Source organism: Ascaphus truei, chromosome 2 (genome assembly GCF_040206685.1).
Source record: "Ascaphus truei isolate aAscTru1 chromosome 2, aAscTru1.hap1, whole genome shotgun sequence".
Lineage (NCBI taxonomy): Eukaryota > Metazoa > Chordata > Amphibia > Anura > Ascaphidae > Ascaphus > Ascaphus truei.
The window spans coordinates 61,862,607-61,883,333 of NC_134484.1; the positions used below are offsets into that span (position 1 = coordinate 61,862,607).

The 20,727-nt window shown below is 41.1% G+C and overlaps 1 protein-coding gene across 1 annotated transcript in view; it reads right to left on the reverse strand.

Moving 5' to 3' along the window:
* Positions 1-965: 965 nt before the first annotated feature.
* Positions 966-20,727, reverse strand: part of FZD6 (frizzled class receptor 6) — a 53,905-nt gene continuing 34,143 nt past the window's right edge. Inside the window, exons 3-7 of the mRNA XM_075582560.1 lie at positions 15,525-15,721; positions 13,887-14,904; positions 12,288-12,436; positions 3,151-3,576; positions 966-1,740 (exon numbers count right to left, since the gene is read on the reverse strand). Coding sequence (XP_075438675.1) covers positions 1,596-1,740; positions 3,151-3,576; positions 12,288-12,436; positions 13,887-14,904; positions 15,525-15,721 — 1,935 coding nt within the window. The 3' untranslated portion in view covers positions 966-1,595. The remainder of the gene's footprint in view (positions 1,741-3,150; positions 3,577-12,287; positions 12,437-13,886; positions 14,905-15,524; positions 15,722-20,727) is intronic.

Below are 20,727 nucleotides of genomic sequence, written 5' to 3' on the forward strand. Positions count from 1 at the left end.
GGCAGGACTGGCCCTATGTAGACTCAGGACTGCAGCAATGGCAAGTTGTTGTGTGAGGGAGGGGCGCAGGCCCAATGTGTTGAGTAGGGTAGGCTGCAGCACCCAACGGGCTGCACATGCAGGCACCTACGAGCAAATGCTGCCGATTGTTGCAGACAGAGCTGGACTGGGGGAGAAGTGAGGGCCCCTAAACGAGTGGCGGGCCCAAGCTACCTCTTTTAGTTTGCTTATAGGGTACCGCCACCACGGGCAGGTCGAGTCCTGCCCATCAATATCTGAAACGAAAGAGAAAGTCTTCCTCTTTGGTTCCAATAAACTCTGTGGCTCCCTAAGAGCCACAGACTTGACCCGCTGCTCCCACACTACGAATGCTGCTGCTTTTCTTGTGCGGCCTCCAGGAACTAGGGCACTAAAAAAAAAAGGAGCTAAGTCAAGCGCCGAGGATTGTTGCTTTAACCACTTGAGTGCACGCAACTCTTTGTGCTATTACAGGCGCCTACAGCGGTGGAGGATTAAAGTGGAATTGTCAGACTGAAAAGGGAATTATTGCAGGTTGTAGCCTGCTTGTCTATGGATATGTCTCTGAGTAACCAGGTAAAATCCACAGCTGGATTGTAGCATTTCTCACGCTAAGGGCAGTCCCTACATACCTTATGACTTAACTCATTAATAAGTGGCACTGCAGCTTTTAATATATGACACTTAACCTCAAGAGGAATACATTACCTGGCTCTGCTGAGTTACAAGCACCTCCTGTAGCAGAGAGACAACAACTTTGTGTTTACACGACTGGTAGATTAAAAGGCCAGGGCACCATCAGCCCTTTTATGTGGTTGATATGCAATGGGCACACCCAGCATTAAAAACACGACAATATTTGTGTACCAGTATTGTGAAGCTCTATTGAACACTGTTCCAGTTTTATTTACTCCCGCTCTGAACTGGAGACAAAAATACTATCAGGCTTTTTCATACAAAATGTCCCATTGTTTTAATGGCAGCGACAGTGGTATAAAACATATTCATTACCTTCAATGCTTCACTATAGTAAATATTTTCTGATATTTAACATGTGGAAAATGCACTATTGCAGTTTTCTTTTTACATAATTCCAGTGTAAAAACACATAAAAAAATAAAAAACAGTGTTAAAAGCAGAAGAAAAGCGCATGGCACACAACAAAAATATATATTTTCTTAAGATGATTCAACTGAGAATTAACTCGATCCTTTACAATAAGAAATGTATTAAAAAGCTCAGAATCAACAATTCTAGATTTGCAAATAGCTGCATAGTGCTTGAAATCCTTTATGTAATTGACAATTAAAAAAGTAGTGTTATTAAAAATGCTTCTTCCCTATCTTGTTAGAGTATTTAGTAAACCCACAGATCTGTAAAACTAACTTACAAACATGTACTGTAACAGAATAAAAAACAATTGCTAAAAATATGCATTCAACGCTGTACTGTTTTTTGCCAAGTGCAATCTTCCAGTGTTGTACAAAAGTTTGTATTCGTTAGTAACACTATACTAACTATTACTAGAGTAACATTTGAATCATAAAACTGATATAACTCCCGGGCAGTGCGGCCACTCATGGTGCATTGTTATCAAACTCTTTTTCCTGGTTGGAGATGGACTGAATGGGCACACTGGAGACGCTCCTGATTCTGTTGGGATGCTGAGATGCTTGATCCGGATTTGAGCGCGTTTCAGCCAAGTCATTTTCCATGTGCAATCTGTGGGGCGTTAGAAACAAGAGAGTATGAAGAAACCAGTACCATTTCCAGACACACACACATGCAGGGCCATATTTACGGAGAGTTGGTAAGCCAAGAGTCATGGCAATTTATGATGTCATAAGACACTTTACTCAGACGATTAATTTGAAAGTGTTTTATGGCTTTGCACCACCTAGTAAATATGCGCCACAATATTTAAAAGGGACACACAAAGCTGGACTGTGATATAAGCCAGTAAATCTGCTAATCAAAGAGACACAGCAATGTGCTTTGGTAATTAACTAATTGGAATGCCACTTATGCCCTGATATATCCCAAAGACAAATGGGCACCTTTACTTTTGTCCCAAGCCAAAATACTACATTTGAATAAAAAAAAAAAAAATGGTATAAAATATTAAAGAGGATACACAATGTGTAAACATCTTCTCCTCTTCCCCCATACAAAGTTGGTCATATGTTGTGCTATTTTTTTTATGAACAAGCTGCAAATTAAAATACATTTTACTGTATAGAGCAATGACAACCTCACAACTCTCCTCTTCAAAATGTACTTGTTGGCTCATTAAAATGGATCACAATCTTCTACAACTAAATACAGCAAATCTGTATGTCACAGCTTCATGAGAGCTGTATAGGTCCTGGAGAAGTATAAAATCAGAACGCAAAATTATACTTCAGCTGGAAGGGCCACAAGGTGGTCACCATTACTAGAAACAAGTCCCCCCGAATATTTGTACAGGATGATGGCACGACGCTATATATTCCGTTTCCTTCATACATTTTAAAGTTTGTTTCAAATCAACATAAGATTGAAAAAGGAACACATTATTTTCTGCAACGATTGTCCAGAATCTGAATAAACACAAGCTTTGGCTTTGTACGTGGTATGCGAGAACCAAAGAGTCGCAAAGTAAATGCCAGCACAGAAAAAGTCATTATAAGCAGCATACTAGTCAGGAGATAGAATGAGAAGGTCCAGTATTGTCTATGTTTAGGCATGTGCACAGGGGCACCGGATAATACACATTTTTCAGTACAGAAAGTTATTTTTGACAACTGCTGTTCGACTAAGGCAGATGTGAAGTTTACATTTTTAATTCCAATACTAATTTCAATCACACTTCATCTACAAACTCCAGTTGTAAACTTTAAACCTGCGTTTTCTGTGAGGAAGTTACAAATAAATAAAACGAACACCTCATGTTGATTCACTGAAAAAGGCATAACCTAAAATCAAATGTTATTTTTTTTCCAGGGCCAATACGGTTACTTTAACTTTAAACTACATCATAAAAGTTACAGAAACACAGCGGTATGTATGTCCAAGGTCTTTTTTTTACATTACAGAGAAAATTGGTTGGTTCCAGCAAAACTAATTAAAGCAAATAGAATAAGCATTTCATACCTTTCCTCAATCAGTGTGTGTATGCTTCCAGACAAGCAGTTTCCTTTGCCAGTTCCTGCTTTATTATTACTGTCTCCCTGTTCCACCGGCACCTCACAACCAGCTAATAAGGTTTGGGTGGTCGACTCTCCTGGGTTCTCTCTTCCTTTCAAGCTGCAGCTCCCGCGTTCCTCTCTTGAAGACAGGTCTAAGGTGCTTCGAATATCTACTGTAGCCTCCGGACCCAAGAAGTCATGGCTTGTGATTGCCACAGCAGACATGCCATGATTTGCTTTGGCGCCTGTACTGGTCCCCATCGACTTGGATATGACTTTCAGCTTGTGAGAGCTGGATTTAGAGTGCTTCTTTTTATGCTTCACTTTCGAATTGTGCTTGAGGAAAAACTCACAAGACTCCTGCAGGACTCGCCGGCTCTCGCTGATGGGACTAGAGAAAAAAAGAAAGAAAGATTAAAAATAAAAGCATAAGGATTTGGCCAAAACTGTGCAGAAAGGGTGGCCAACTCCCAGGCTCAAGGGCCACACACAGGTCAGGTTTTCAGGATATCCCTGCTTCAGCACAGGTGGCTAAATCAGTGACTCAGTCAGAATGACAGCCTCCTATGCTGAAGCAGGGCTATCCCCAATACCTGGCCTGTTGGTGGCCCTTGAGGACTGGAGTTGGACACCTCTGTGTAGAGTAAACATTCCAGACAATGTGAAATAGGTTTTAATTGCAGGAAGGGATTTGTAAATGGGTCTCTTAATAAAGCAGCAACAAGATTTGCAACTCACATCTTCATTTCATGAACGGTAAAAGGTTAGTTATATTGGATTAATAAAAGTACAAGTGAGGAAGGAAGAGAGTTAGAAATGGAGAACAATGTGAAAGCAACCTATGGAAAGAAGCTTCAGGCATTAAGTACACGTGGTAGATAAATATGGAAAAGAAAGGTTGCAAGAGTCAAGAAATGATTTAGAGGATTACAGAGAGATGTAAGGAGGAGCATATACGTGTATAGCCTCGATACAAAAAACAACTGTGGAAAAAAACTGAACTTGGAATATTCTTCATTTTGCTACACACAGAGAGGTCCTTTATCAATTTATTGATCAAAAATGATTTGCAGTTGTAGTGCAGCATAATACAATGAGTGAGAGCTAAAATAACAATGGAACATACAAAAATATTTCCCTAACATCTACATGTAGTAGCATAATGGATAGGGTATTCCCTGCGTCAAAGAGCTTACAATCTAAATGAAAAAAAAAAAAAAGGACTGGAAACACAAGGTAAGGTATATTGGTAGAGGTTAGTGGTGATGAAGTTCTGGAGTTTCACTGGGTGGCAGGGTCATAGTGGAGACTAGGCAACGAGAAGGTGCAGGGGTATGAAGATAGATGGGGGAAAAGTGTATATGTGCAAGGCACCGTATATGTGCATTCATGGTTTTACCACGAAAAATACTTTTTTCCCATCAGTATCTCACTTTGAAGTGCTGATGTATAAAATTGTTGCCTTGCATACGCTCCTTCAATTAATTACTGAAAGCAGGTGCAGTGCTGCAATGACTTGTGAACGGGTTTAACAAATGAAGGCTCAGATCCACAAAAGGACACCACGCTTTAGAACATATTCAAATGAATGGGACCGTTTGTGGATCTGACCCTCAGGTTTCTATGAAATGGAAGTAGTATCCCAATTCCGTTTTGTAAACGTGGGGTTTTATCTTCAGCTCTTCTTGGCAAAAAAAAGGCAAAAAAAAAGACAAAAACAACTTGTGGCCAATTTAAGTACGACAGGATGAGAGGATATAACAGATATCAGCTCAAGATAAAATATATATAGGGGGTGCTAGGCAAAGGAGGAAACTTCATCCCGCTTTCCTAGATGATGGCAAGGAAATCGGAAACATGGGGCCAGCCAAGGAAGAGTTCAGCCAAATAAGGAAATTACAAATCTACTTACTACATACTGGGGTAAGAGTGTTTCTTTTGGGTTAAAGAAGTTTATGTTCGAATTAAAAAAAAAAAGGTGGATAAAGACTTGAGATACATGCAGTATGATACTACAGGTACAGTATGAATTCACAGGACAAAAAGCTCACTACGAAAGTCTAATGTGATAAATACAAAGACTGTATAACCTGAGGGGGTCGAACCAATATGAATATTACTTGGATAACATGCACCAACCATAGAAACGTTTAAGTGAATATGGCAAAAATTTATTGTAACAAAATGGCAGTGTTTTCATTTATCCCAATTAAAAAAAAAAAAATATATATATATATTTAAAAAAAAGTGGCCAATTTGACATTTGTTTATAGTTATACTGTGAATCCATCACCGGCATTTCATTGTCAATAAATATATTTAAAAAAAAAATTAAATACAAATAAATGAAAAATAAAACACTACGGGATCATAAATGACATTGTTCCCAACAGCCGGTCACATGGACCTGGATTCATGGCCATCGGAATGAATGAACCGGTGGCAGCAAAGATTAAGGGACAACCCAGAAACCTCTTAATGGGGAACCCGGCATATCTGACAAATACAGCCGAATATAAAATGATTGATTTTTTATTTACTGTTATTCTCACAATTCGGTAATATATGTTTTAAGTAAACATGATTAAAAGTTATATTTTAAAATTGCAAGTGGTGTGCATTTAAGTGAATTTCTTTCAGAGGACACAGTTTAGTGTGCTCACCATTTTACTGATTCACTTTCAGTGCACAGTTGCACCCAATTACAGTATTATGATTTTCACTGATTATTTCACTTATTATGGATTCTAGTTGATCACTCCCTATCTTCAATCCTTTTTGTTCTCCGAATATAAAGGGAACCTAAACTCCAAATTGGATCCAATATATCAGAGCCTCAATGAATTCCTATTCTGGTGTTGTACAGTATGACATCTTGTTTTTCTGGGCATTCAAGGTATTCAACCATTAAGAAAGCTCAGTTTGCAATAGTTTGAACATTGCAATAAACAAGGATCCTGTGAAATATTGCCAATTATATTAATCAAAAGGATTGAAGGAGAATGGAAAGTTCCTATATTTCTTAACAGAGCATAGAACATGACAGAAAATACAAAATATGTGCCGATTAGACAGACATTAAGTTAGTCATTTATCTAATAGGCGTATATGTTCCTATTGATTTTGGCTGATTTTTGCATGCATCAGAATGACCAGACTCCCACATCAAGAGCCACCAGTAACCAGGCACAGGGAATATGCTGGTGAAATGCACAAAAACCTATTCATAGTACAGTAGGTTGTTGCCTCAAGCCAAAAATCCATCACGGATTTGCAATGCTGCAATTATACCTTTTGAAGGCCTAGCTGGAAAGCATACAAAAGACCACAGAATACGCTGTAAAAACAAACAACAACTCTGGTGCCATATAGACCTCCATCTGGACAGTATGGGGTTTCCAGAGTGAAGCTGAACTCAATAAAAAAATAAATAAAAAAGGGGACACTGTAAATGCTGAACACAGCAAACTGGCAAGCAACTGGAATATATTACCCTAATATAAGAACCCACAGTGAAGCTCAGCTAAATAAACAGACACCAGAAAGGCACATTTTTTTCTTTTTAAAGAATAACTTGCAAGAAAATGAAATACAATGAATGTACGATCATTTAAAATTATAGGTAAACTGAAGGGATGGGAAAAGGCACATATTAAAAAATAAAGATTAAATCGCACACCGTTAAATGTTCAAAGTTTTAAAACAAAATCAACCATGCACTGACGGCTCCCTCCTTATTTAAGGCTTAGTTCACCCATAACTACCAATACAATCACTGTCAATCACTCTTTGTTTTGAGTGAACCACTTCAGTTCCGGATGGGCCTTCAATAGGGAGGTTAGGCAAAGTTTAATGAAGCATCATTTTGAGGAGCCAGTGAATTGTAGCCAGGAAATTGCCTCTGTCACCATACTATTGCAAACAATGTACAGAAAGTAAATGGTATTTACATTTGAATGGTATTATGTGAAGCGCCAATGCATAGCAACACTCCCATGGAAAAGCATTAGCTGCCAGTTCCTCTAAAACCATTTATAACAGGACATTTCCACCTAGGAACCAATTGAAGTAATGGCTGCAATAGGTTTAAGTTGTTACATCTGGTGAGGTCTGAAGATGTATAAAACAAAACAAACCAAAAAACAAAAATACATGTCTTGTAAAACGTTTGTTAACTGTCAATTTACAACTTTGTAATTGTTTCCATGTATTTATTCTGCCTTTGCTTTCTCTCACGGTTAAGTACACTTCCACTCTCCTAGTTGGTCTTTGACAAGAAGGGGCATGCTTAGATCTCATTATGTTACAACTGCAGTAAATCAATACACACGAACAATAACCCCCTCTTGTAAATTAGAACAGTGAAAAATGATTTATACATACTTAATTTTTCAGAGCATCAATCCCCAAGGTTTCACCCATTGAACCTTTCAGTGCCATTACTTTGTTCTGGTCTTAAGTGGGACCCCTTCATTAACCCTCCTGGGAGAAGGAGCGACTCAGTGAGTAAAGACACTGACTGGCACGAAGTGTGAAGCAGGGGAGCCTGGTTCAATTCCTGGAGTCAGCTCCTGGCGACCTTGGGCAAGTCACTTTATCTCCCTGTGCCTCAGCACCAAAAAACATAGATTGTAAGCTCCACGGGGCAAGGACCTGTGCCTGCAAAATGTCTCTGTAAAGCGCTACGTTAAACTAGCAGCACTATACAAGAACATGATATTATTATTATTAACCCTTGCAGTACACACCGACAGCAAATAAACAATTATGCAATATGGAGTTTCACCGATTGTTCTGTTTTCTAACCTGTATAGTCAAACAAGTCACCATAAAGTGCACATTGATGTCTCGGGGTCGAGGGACCAACAAAGTGCGACAGCTGCTTTGTGCGTTCCGCATTGTTATTGCAGGCCAGGTTTCATGCTTGTATGGTAGTTAGAGGAACACAACAAAATTGTCCCATATCCAATATGTTGAAACGGATTTCCTGTGCTGGAGAACAGCTAAGCTCCATTCAAATAAAAGTAAACAGGACTACAATCTTCTGCAGCATGGGAAGCTGACTCCACAGCATTTTGTACAAAGGTCAATATATCAAGGACCATTAATGTGATTCAGTAAGTCACTTAAAAATGATACCTCTTCCAAACCTGATGTTCTTACTGACCTTATGAGCAAAGTAACACATACTGTACTTGCCACCAAATTGTTTGGCAAGTAATAATTTATCCCCAACTTCTATTACTCCACATAACCAATTCACAAATACTGTATCTCTCTGTAGGAAATTGGAGACAAGTATCTTGATGCAGAGGGTTTTATACAGTACATCAAGGTAGAATTCATAGCACTAGACGTTCCACTGGCATCTTTGTTTTACTTGAATGCATGCCCTTATCCTCTCCCATCTGCATTATTGTAGCATACTGCTAACAGGCCTCCCTGCCTCACAACTTTGCAATCTATCCAAATTCTGCTGCTAGAATATATTCACTTTCTCCCAAAACAGTCTCATTTCCTCCTTAAATCCCTCTCCTGGCTTCCTATCAAATGTCAGATGACCTACAAAGTTCTTCTCCTTACCTTCAGGGCTCTCCACTCATCTTGCTCCTCCCTACATATCAGTGTTGATCTCTCCTTATGCCCCTGTTCGTCTCCTCTCCACCCTTTCATTGCTACTGCTCTCTTACCCCTTACATGTGGAACCCCCTCACACTCCGTATATGCCAAGCACCTTCTCCCCACCTTTAAGACCAACCTAAAAATTCACCGCTTAAATTAAGCATTTCAATAGCCCAGATTAATGGCTACTGTCCCACACCCATAGTCTTACCAAACATTGTGGCCAAGCACTGCCACCTGCTACACTTATTCCTTCACCTGATGTCTCTGTACATCTCCCAGAAACTAAGGCATATTGAGGCACTACGGTTTTGCAAAAAACGAATGTATTTAGCCAAGAGGAGATCCAACGTTTAGGCTGTCCCGGCAGCCCCTCTCATGCCATTCCTTGACAAAGGCTGCCTAGTCGGACGAAATGTGGAATCTCCGAATGGCTAAATAATTTTGATTTTTGCATAACCATAGTGCCTCAATATACCTTCATTTCTGGATTACTGCAATGGATACGAGAGGGTCTTCCCCTGATGTTGAGAGCACCGGTATAAGTATCAATCTCTCTATTTATTGTATGGTGTGCAACAGATCTGTTATATTTGTATGTCTCCCAACATACCACTTAGATAGGAAATCCCTGCCTCGGAGGGCTTACATTCTATATCATATGATTGCTTGTTGCACTTTATTATCATTGCCTGTACTGTAATGTCTCTTGTAAAGCCAGAGTACATTGTGGGCGCTATAAAAGTAAAGATATACACACATGGTACAGCTCAACCCCGTTATAACGCTGTGCTTGGGGTCCAAAGAATCACATCGCGCTATAAGCGGATCGCGTTAGAAATAATGTACAATTGTATGCATTGTACAATAAAGTATTTAAGATACCAATAATCGTGTTGTAAAGTATTTATAAATACAAAAATTGGGAGCCACGCTTGCATCACGTTATAAACGGATTCGCGTTGTAACGGAGCACGTTATAACAGGGTTGAGCTGTACTCGTCCTATTTGGGCAAGTTACAGTTATGGCAAGATTCACTGCGAGTTCCATTATTAGCAATATTTATTCACATGTGACCCATTTCGTCCTGTCAGACATGTGACCATTATTTGGAACAGAGAAAAAACGAAACACTTGCTCTCTCTCTCACTCACTCAATAGGGAATATAAAAATACTGTTCCCTCGCCCAGCTTCCCTATAGGCACATACAAATGGGGTTTAAACATCACGGATTATGCCAGTTTTTCTTGGTTCTCCAGTTGAAAGTAGTTAGCGAAAAGTGGAGGGTAATAAAAAGTATGATCAGGGAATCAGTGGAGGGTAAAAAAAACTAAATATTAATATTCATAGGACACAAAAATGTCAAATGTTTCACATTTAATGGCAATTTAATGTTTATGGGGAAACTATTGAGAAGTTATTTAAAGTATATTTGTAATCTGTGTTTTTGGTAGCTACAGTATGTGTGAACTGTTGCTTTCATGCTCTTAGTTATTTAAAGTATATTTGTAATCTGTGTTTTTGGTAGCTACAGTATGTGTGAACTGTTGCTTTCATGCTCTTACACCAGGCCTTTGTCTTCTGCCTTAAGACCCATTCCCTCGCTGACTTGAATGGGCTGTAAAAGGTACCTTCCAGCACCGGAGAGTGCATTATGCTAAAAGACAGCTTAGTAAATTTGGGCCGTAGTCCCATTTTCTGGTTGATATTATAAAGGTTTGGATTCCCTGCTCACATGGTTTGCATTTAGGTGTAAAACACGTCTCCCCTTAAAAATGTGCAGCCCTGTATCAGTACTGTTTGCTTACCAATATGTTAATCAAGGGCAGAGGGTTATCTTTGCTCTCATTGAGGGCATAGGTAACCACACTGGCAATGAAAGGGTGTATTGGCTAGTATTGTGTTTTAAATTTTATTGTGGGTAGCGGGGGTGGGTGAAGGTGGTATTTGGACCATGGTGGGCGTTTGCCTTGCAGGAGGGGCTAACCCCTTTAATATCATAGCGGTAGTAACTGCTAAGGTAATAAAAAGGTGGTAACTTCTCCCGCAAGGCCTAAACACCCACCATGGGCCAAATACCACCTTCACCCACCCCCACTACCCACAATAAACCGGGCACCATTATTTAACCCCTTCATTGCCTTAGTGGTTAGCCGCTATGGTAATGAAGCTGTCTGTAAATGTATTTTTATTGCATTGGATCGATGCCGGGGTTTTTTTGAGCTGGTATTAATGTGTATCAGCTCCGGAGACTCCCGGCTTCAATCCGATGCCGGGGGGGAAAAAAAAGTTCTAAGTCCTATTCGCAAATCCCTTCTTGCAACCCTTGGGGTAGCGAGATGAGATCTGTGATCATCGGAACTCTGAAATAGCGAGTTTATACAAATCGGAGCTACTAGAATAACGTGATTTTAGAAACAATGCGAGTTGGAGCTGTTTGTCAGCTCCCGCTCGATGTGTTTGAGCAGGAGCGAGACCGCTCAGGGAGATGCACTTCCCGATTTTGGCAGGTCATCATAGCTTCCTGAATAGCAAACTTGCGAAATTGTTTGGGAACTGCTCAAAAACTTCGATGAGTTTCTTATCGGTTTATAGAATAGGCCCCATAGACTTTTATTACCACAATGTGCTAGCACCAATCAAAACTGTAGTGTCTTGGTCTTTGACATGCTTCAAGTTAAAGAACCTACACAGAACTGTTCATGGACTCATAGGTGGCTGTACCATAAGCAGCCGCTAAGGCCCACCCCACCATTTCTCTCACCATTTCAGCACCAAGGTCCAAAAAAACTACAACATTGGACAATGTCAGGGTGTGTATTTGACATGTGGCCAAACCTCCTCCTTATTCTGTGTCGTGCCCACATAGAGCCTGGTCACTGTGATCTTTATTAATTAGAAAGGACCGGACAGTTTTTTTTTAAATAAATCAGTCCTGTACTGTGAGAAAATACTTTTAGCATTAAAAAAACAAAAAAACTATGAATGACATTTTTTATGCATTATAATGTAACAAGCATTTTTTGTTTCTATAGCAACCATTTACAAAGTCACACCCCCTTCCTCTTCTGAAACAGGCTCAGGCACACACCTTTTTGAGCCCTGCCCTCTATCTAGCAGTGCACCAATTGTATCTAATAACTGCCGGGTCACATGATCTTCCCCACAGAACTTTGCATCTTCAGTCCTCTTCTGCTGCACTGACAAGACATTTAGTGAACCCCCAAGCCGAATCTTCGCCGATTGATCACAGGAGAACGAATCGATCAGCAACTTAGCTAATTACTTATTTTTTGGATTGTATAGTTGCACATAATAAATAAAAGGGTGGGGGGGGGGGAAATAACAAAAAACCCGCAATAGCCTTCACTTGTTTAATTTTCTGTGCATCGCGTTATTTACTAGAAAAAAAGAAAGAAAGAAGAAAAAAAAGAGGGGGGGGGGGGTTGGTGGGGAGAAATATATATATATTTCTTACTCTTGCTTGTGATTCCTGTTGAAGAAATTAACCCACTCAGAGCAGGTTTTCTTGCTTCCCACCCAGAAGATAGAAGAGATCCCAACTATCAAGGTCATCACGTATTTGGTTAGAAATAAGGAGAGGTCAGGTCTGGCCAATTTTCTCACCTGTAACATAAGATGTTATGACGGTTTATTGAAGTTACTATGAAACAGTCGCATCACTTACTTCATCCTGGAGCTAAAGGTACACACACTTTGTGCATTAGAACCATTTATCAAAAGTTTCCGGAATGCTAAATTAGAGGAACATACAGCATCAAATTCATCAAGGAAAACATTCCCCGTGAAACCAAGAGGATTGTCTTCATTGATCAACCTTGTATGGAAATCTTATATCTACCTGAAAAATCTAAGTCACGCAATGTTATTCTGCAGACCACACACTGCCACACCTCCATATTACATACCCTCCTATGTACAAAGCCTTTACAATATTTGCATGAAATGTGAAAGAAGCACAAAAAGCAGCTTCCAAAAAACAGTTTACCCCTTATTGCTCTAATATATATATATATATATATATATATATATATATATATATATATATATATATATATATATATATATATATATAAAAAAAATATATATATATATATATATATATATATTATATACATTCACACCCCCTCCCCACCCCCCAATAGGGACCACATAGTATCTACACACATTAATATTAATGCAACACCCTTTTACATTTCTACACCTACCCACACCATTGGTATACACTCCCACACACACCTTTTGTAAAGCGCTGTATACACTGTCGGTGTGTTATAAATGTATATTTATACACACACACACCATTTAACAACGTAAGTCATAAATCGCATAATACAAAGGGGGGAGGGATAGGCTTCAGTCACAGATACATGCCAAAATGCACTGTTTTTAAGAAAAACCCTTGTTTGTTTTATCCATTGTAACACTGCCGGAAGAAGAGATCAGTGTATCTCGAAAGCTTGCACAAATAAAAGCATTTTGGTAGCCACAGAACGGTATCGTCTATTCGTTTTTGATTATTAAGCTCGACTAACACGGTACAGATACCTCTACATCTACATCTAGTAGCAAATTGTACTTATTTATATGCTTAAACCTTTGAAAAGAACGTAGCTACTATTTCATGTGGTCTGGCACTCCCCAGGCCCAATGATATAGCAGCTACGTCACAAACCAACTGCTCATGTTTGATGGCGAGATCGCGTTCTGAACTCCCGTGGAGCGCAGAGTCATTTAACAAAGAGGCAGGGAAGATGACGGCCTCCTACCCTTCCGTCCCATCATCAATGTTATCCATGTAACTGTGACATGCTAGCTGAAGAACTCATGCGATAAATAATGCACACGTTAAGGAAAGAACACGCAGCTTTATCATTTGTTTCAGCAGCGCTGCGTCAAATCTCGCCATTAGTGAGAACAGCATCAGCTTTGGCACACGGCAACGCGTTAATGGCAGTAATAACGTGCGCTACAACTGTATGTCATTTGTCACGATTTACTTGCAGTTTTGCTGTTGCACACCAAACATTCATTAGGCAACGTACTCCGCATTTACCTGGTGGGGACAGGGGATATGGTACTCCTGGCAATGGTCAGACACCCATGTCATTTCCCATGTAGTTCTAGACGCCTGCTCATAAACGCAGCATCCCAGGAGTATGACCAGTGGAACAAGATATGTGCCGCTAAACACACCAATGCGAATCATGAATTTCTTCAATTTCTCTTGGTTCCTTTCATCATGCTGTATAACTTGACGAACGTTATTTAAAGAAATAATCCCAGCCAGGAGAAGGGAAAGTCCAATGAAGACACAGAGGCACAGAGGCACGAGAAAAAAGTATGTAGAAACATCTTGGTCATACAGTCCGACAAAACAAACACCACTAATGTTGTCTCCTTCGACTTTGTTCATGGCCAGAAGTATCACAGTAAGAATGCCTGGAATGCCCCAAGCCACAGTATGAAACCACATTGACTTCTGCTCTATAGCCTCACAGCTCCACTTCTGACCTGCAGCCAGGTACCATGTTATGGTGAGCATCACCCACCATATAGTTCCCGCCATGGTGCAGAAGTAGAGAAGCATAAAGATGACGGTGCAGGCTTTGTTCTGGGAGCCGAGAACTACCGTGTCTCCGGCTGCAACGTTTTCATTCGCTTCACTACAAGAGACAGTGTTGCCCATTATAAACCCAATAAAGTACATGAGGGATACGATGCTGTAACAGACAGAATAGAAAATGATTGGTCTTTCTGGGTATCTGAACCTTTTGACATCAATGAGGAAAGTGAGAAATGTGAAGAGTGTAGCACACAGGCAGATTATGGAAATGATCCCAATGAAATTTTTAGCAAAGTCCAGATCTTCTTTTGTGAAGTACATGTTGGGACATGGTGGGGCACATTGATCTACCCCCAAAAACTTGTAAGCTGTACCATGGGAGGTTTTCAAGTGGCTTGGGCACCAAAATCCATAGTTTCTGTTAAATTTCTCTGGTGGGTGGTGTGTCCCTCCGGGGTCTAGAATTTCCCCTGATGCAATGGCTCGAGTTCTTTCACAGTCTTCCAGCCTACAGGAGACAATGAATAAATGAATGAATGGACACCTAAAATTATTTGCTTGTAAATAAGCTTGCAGTACAAAAGAGTTGATATAACGACCATGTAGATTGTCAAAAAGGTATTATTGTCACTTCATTCATGATTGTCTTGTTACTGTGCTTTTCCTACGTAAAGGAAGTCAAACGTTGTTTGAGATATACACAATAAATATTCTGCAAGTGGATTGGTTTCCTGTAACCATTCACTTGCACCTGTGGGAAAATCAGCTAGCTTGTTTGTAACACGATAGCTTTAAGGTGTGTAGACAACATGCAGAACCCTAAAATGTGTTTGACATCAACTCACACAATCCTGCCCCCATAGATATTTGCAGTTTAAAGGCACCATGCAAGAACTACTCCAGAACAAAAATCAGGGTCGCTTCATTACTACCTTAGATGAGGACAACATATTTTAGAATTGTCCATAAAAACAGGCTTTGCACTAAATTATACAAAAAATAGTAAGGAACAAAACTCTAAAAATGAATTGCTGGAAGCAGTATGTGGCTTATTCAATGAAATGGTAATATTGCTTTCTCTTACTGGCAGATGCAGGAAAATGTGGATTGCGGTAGAAAATATCATACCTGTCACAGTCCAGTTCTTGAGGCCAAGTGATCCCAAATGTGTCAATTAGCTGTTTGCAATCAGAGTAAACGCGCTCACAGAGGCTCCGGCAGGGCAGCGTTACATGTATGGGCTCCGTGCAGGCAGGAACAAAGGCCCTGCACAGAAACGTGTGCACATCTGGGGAACAGTGGAGATTCAGAAGAGGAAGGAACGGCTGGGGAGAGAGGGACATTTGTACAACATTAGCAGCAACAAAACAGTGATTACAATACATCAGGGGTGCGCAGCTCCAGTCCTCAAGCAAAGACCCCCCACCCCCAACAGGTCAGGTTTTCAGGATTACCTAGGTTCAGTACAAGTGGCTCAGAGGCTGTCTGTGCTGAAGCAGAGAGACTGATTGAGCCACCTGTGCGGGGATATCTGAATACCTGGCCAGCTGGGAGTGGGACTTGAAGACAGGAGTGGAGCACCCCTGTAAGACATGATGCACCGTGAATATTTTAACTTGCAGATTTCAAATGTGATTGATTTCCCAATGTATTTGGGGAAGCAAGCTTTAATATCTCTTATTATACAGAACCAGAGTAGAATTGGCATGCTTCCAGAGAGCACTACAATGCATTGCAAATCATTCAAGAAAGGGAGCTTCTAGCGAAAAGACGAAAGGTTGTGCTCTGGCAAATCCTTCAGATAACGGGAATCAAGATAAGAAGGCACTACGGAGCACACTGTCAGCAGTATATAATACGAGCAATCTACAATATTGTGCACCACAGAAGTGAAAACATGGCCAAGCCGACATAAGTGAGCGGCCATCTGGCTAGTATGGACCTGTTTAGCATTGCGCTTAATTAAGCCTCATATGCTTATCGATCATCTCAGAACCCGGGATTACTGCGTGCTCACATTTCTGGCACCTGTACAAAACTATTAGCACGTCAGTACAGCAATTTTTTATGTTTTTAACTAGTCAGAACAAAAACTCATTTAGCGAAGGTTATTAATGCAGTAGTACGCTCCACGTAGCGCTGCAGTTTTTGCCACCATTTCACCGGCAGCAGTTTCCTGTAAAGACCTTACATTGTGTGACTCGTGAGACCATTGAAGAGATTAAGAATGGTTTCTTCTGAACCTCACCAGCAACATGTGCTGTACAAGGGCATGAGAAATTAACACAATTAACTGTAACAGGCCAAGTTAAAAGTTGGTTCGCAAATATTTATAACTGGGAATATTTATACAGGTCTGCTCACATTTAACCTCTATTCTACCATGTGTCAGTAAGTATCCCATGTTACTGTCTGATCGGCATAGTGTGAAATAACAGGAGATTCAAATGACGGCGCCAAAAGAGGTTGTAAAACCAAATGGTGGAAGAAGAGTTCCCACAGCCCAGGAATCAAGGCACCCAATGCCTCCTTTCTCCCGCACCACCCATATTCGTGTTTTGACTTGGAAAGAAGAGGACAGCTGTGGAGGAGAAAGTTAGTACACATTATAAAGCAGCCTTTATTTAAGCTGGCGAGCGTTCCAGGAGTAGAGAACATACAGGGCCTTTCATGGGCCACAACTCGATGCTGTTTCTAGGATTCTAAAACGGAGACAGATGGAGCTTCAGAAACATTAATGTTGTAGAATATGTGATGTAATATACAATAATGCTTACTAGATTTTAAAGTTAAACTCTAGGTTTTAAAAACTCTTAGACCAAGTCCTCAGTGGCCTTTGCGGCACGCTATGGCATGCGCGCCGCACACAAGACACAGCCCTCTATGGGGCAGGCCCCAGTCGGCGTGTGTGTGTGTGTGCGCAAGCCGCGAAGCGGGACCGCCTTGGCCAAAAGCCAAGATTTTTGTCTTTTGGTGCGGCGGCCAAGCATTGGCCACGTCACGATGGCGGTTCAACCAATGAGGGCGAACCAGCCACGTGACGTCATGGCCCGCCCCCGCCACCTCGTCAGATCTCCTGCTCTCCACTCCAAGCGTAGCCAACAGGTCGTGGCTGAAACGGGTGCACGAGCCGCCAGAGGCTCCTGCGTGCATGCAGCCGTGACCACTGGAGCCGTAGCCTTAAAGTTTCTCTTTTTGTTTTAAGCCACTTATGAATGCCACTGGCATCTTTAGAAAGATTAAATATATTGTTTTCCTATTTTTTATGTTATGTAAAAAAAAAAAAAAAAAAAAAAAAATCATGTGTGTGTTTCTATTTTCTTTGGGCAAGTTTGATTATGACCCTATCAGGTAATTACGGTCCTTCCCCAGAATCTGTACGCCATTTGATTCCATTAATCGCCACGCAAAACAACAAGCCTGGATCAACTATTTAACTGTACATTTTAGAATTTACACATTCTTATTACAAGAGATTAGGAACAGATTGTAAAACACCCCTGGCACGTACGCACCCACTTAGCACGCGACCTGCATACGGGACAAGGGTTAATACTCACGCCCGCAAGCGCTCACACTTTTCCCCTCCGCAAAGGTCCGTTAGATGCACAATATCTCCTCTACAGGATCCACGATCAATACACAGATTGCAATCTGCCCCACCCTTCACCTCCGCAAAGGTCCCTCAAATGAGTTGTATCTCTCCTCAATCCGTCCAAAAATATACCACCGCCACGAACAGCAAACAAGTGAGCACATGACTTAGATATGCAACCAGGGTTAATACACACGGCTACTCAAGCCACCCCACTTTTCTCCTCCGCAAGGAACCAGTGAATTCATATTAACCCCTACTCAATTGCAAATCATAACTATCCACTGCCACCACCTGGGGTATGCAAATAAGATTTCAAATTAATATTTGCCAGGGCCTCAGGTCCCTGTTTTTTTTTATAGAAAAAAAAACTATGCACTTTAACACCAAAATCAGTTGTAGCAACATGTGTCCGAATGCGTAAATTACTCTCTCCAGAGTGTGCACCAGTTCATTCAGAGCCCAAAGCATTACTTATTAAATGTTGTAATATATAAATACAGTGCTTAGATTACAGAAAAGGTATTACAAAAAACACGCAGTTACAATAAAAGGCAGAACAGCTTCTTAAAATAAAAGGGGAAAACATAAAAGAAAACCTATACTTTACCAAATGCCATAGTTTTTCCCCCAGAGAGGTCACTGGTAAGAAACAATGAAATATCCCGTATCTGGTCTCAAATTATACCTCTGTGGACATCTGATTTTTAAAATCTTTTGCCCTGATTTAAATACATTCTTTCCTCGTGGCACCGGCATACGCGCAGCCCTTCTAGGAGGCTTTGCACTGCTCTACCCAGACCATGTCTATAGAATTTGTGTAGAACAGTTCACATCTTGAGTGCGCTATCCAGAATGTAGCTCATTAACCCCTCAAGTACCAAAGAGATTAACTACATAATATCTCATGATATTATCATGACAACTCCCAAAGCACCGTACTTGTCTGATTTGTTGCGAGATTAAATAGACATTTACAGATGCAGCACTATGGTCGTCGCGCAGCTGAGAGACAGTCTGCGGCACAGTGCATAGCAGGCTGCAATGGCCCATCGGATTAACACAGAGGGGTTCCCTGCGTCTGAATGGGACTCGCGCTGTGTGAATCCTTCCAGACTGCACCTGTCTGCAAGAGACGCACAGTAAGAGCGAGACTGAATCAGCCAATGAGGGCGAGCCAGCTCCGTGATGTCACTGGCCCGTCCCTGGACAGCGCGCGAACTTAGGCCAGGGAAAGCATCCGCTTTCCCTCAGCCTCTGCGTACCTCCGCACGGCTAAAGTCACTATGGACTTAGCCTAAGAGGGCCTGTAACTCGGGAAGCAGGGGGTCCCCGATGCTGAAATGAATGCGCTTTAGCTCGGAGACCCCCAGCTACAATACTGTGTTATCAAAATAAAATAAAAGCAGCTTCATTACCTTAGCACCTAGCCTAGTGTTTTTGTAGCAGTATTTATAAACATTGCAACATGAGGTCTAGGGCCAGTTGTTTAGACCTGCCTTCGTTCTTCCTCTACCCAGGACTTCCTGTACTAGTTTGTCATGCAGGGAGTGTGTACAAGAATTGACCATTACAGATGTAGTGTGCGATTTTGTTCCCTCAGATAACAGACAACAGATTCAATATAATGCAAAATATCTGAGTTTCCGATTCAATGGCAGTGTTTGAGCAGAATATCATAACATATTTCACCAGAGAGAACAATGAAGCTTTCTTCTCTTCCTCCCCGCCACATCTGTACCAAGGAGTTTCCATTGTAAATAAAAACAATGCAACATTTTCTAACTATCAAAAAGGATTGCAAGAAAAATATAAAATCTATGCCAAAACAAATTTATGATCACGTGTCTGTGTGCGTGTGTACAGGGCCGCTGACAGCTTTCATGGGTCCCAGGACTAAAGTTTCCACCGGGCCCCTCTGTGTCAGCAGCCATGCGAGCCTCCCCTCATTCTCTTGCACTTCCCTCCATGCGCTCTCATCCCCTCCATTTCGTAGCCCCCATCCTCCATATATTTCTCCCCCCTCATACACCCCTTCCCTTAAGGGGTGTGGGAGGTATGGAAGTTATGGGGTAGGGAAGTTATGGGGAAAGAGATATTGGCTGAGGGGAGTTTACCCTGGTGTGGATTGATGGAGGAGGAAGCTCAAGGAAGGGGCTGTGAAGGGACCTGTCAAGTCCAAGGAGGGGCCTCAAGACAGCCTAGATGGGTCCTGCGAAAGGTCTTTCAGACAGCCAGCAGAGAGGCCCTTTGAAGGGACTTGCAGATGGCCTGCAGAGGGTCCCTTTGAAGGGTATTTCAGACTGCCTGCAACAGCCCATGAAGGGGCTATGAGACAACCCACAGAGCGGCTCTGTGATTGTCCGTGCATGGTCCTCAAGTGTAGTAGGGCATACCTCATATCTATACACAAAACGAGATAATTTATCAACAAATTAACTAAGCTTATCTCAGCTCATCATGTCAAAATACAGCACTTAACAGTACTAACAACTAAAAATCAACAGTGGTTGCCTCAGAACATAATACAAACATAATGGGTCGCACACACACACAGTCACTATATATTTCTTTGCGTTTTATCACTGAAAGTGTGTGTGTGTGTGTGTGTGTGTGTGTATATATATATATATATATATATATATATATATATATATTTCAATATTAGTCAATGAAAAAATAGTTTGCACTCACAGCTTCTCAGTAAAGGCAGATGCTCGTCCCTTATAGAAATGC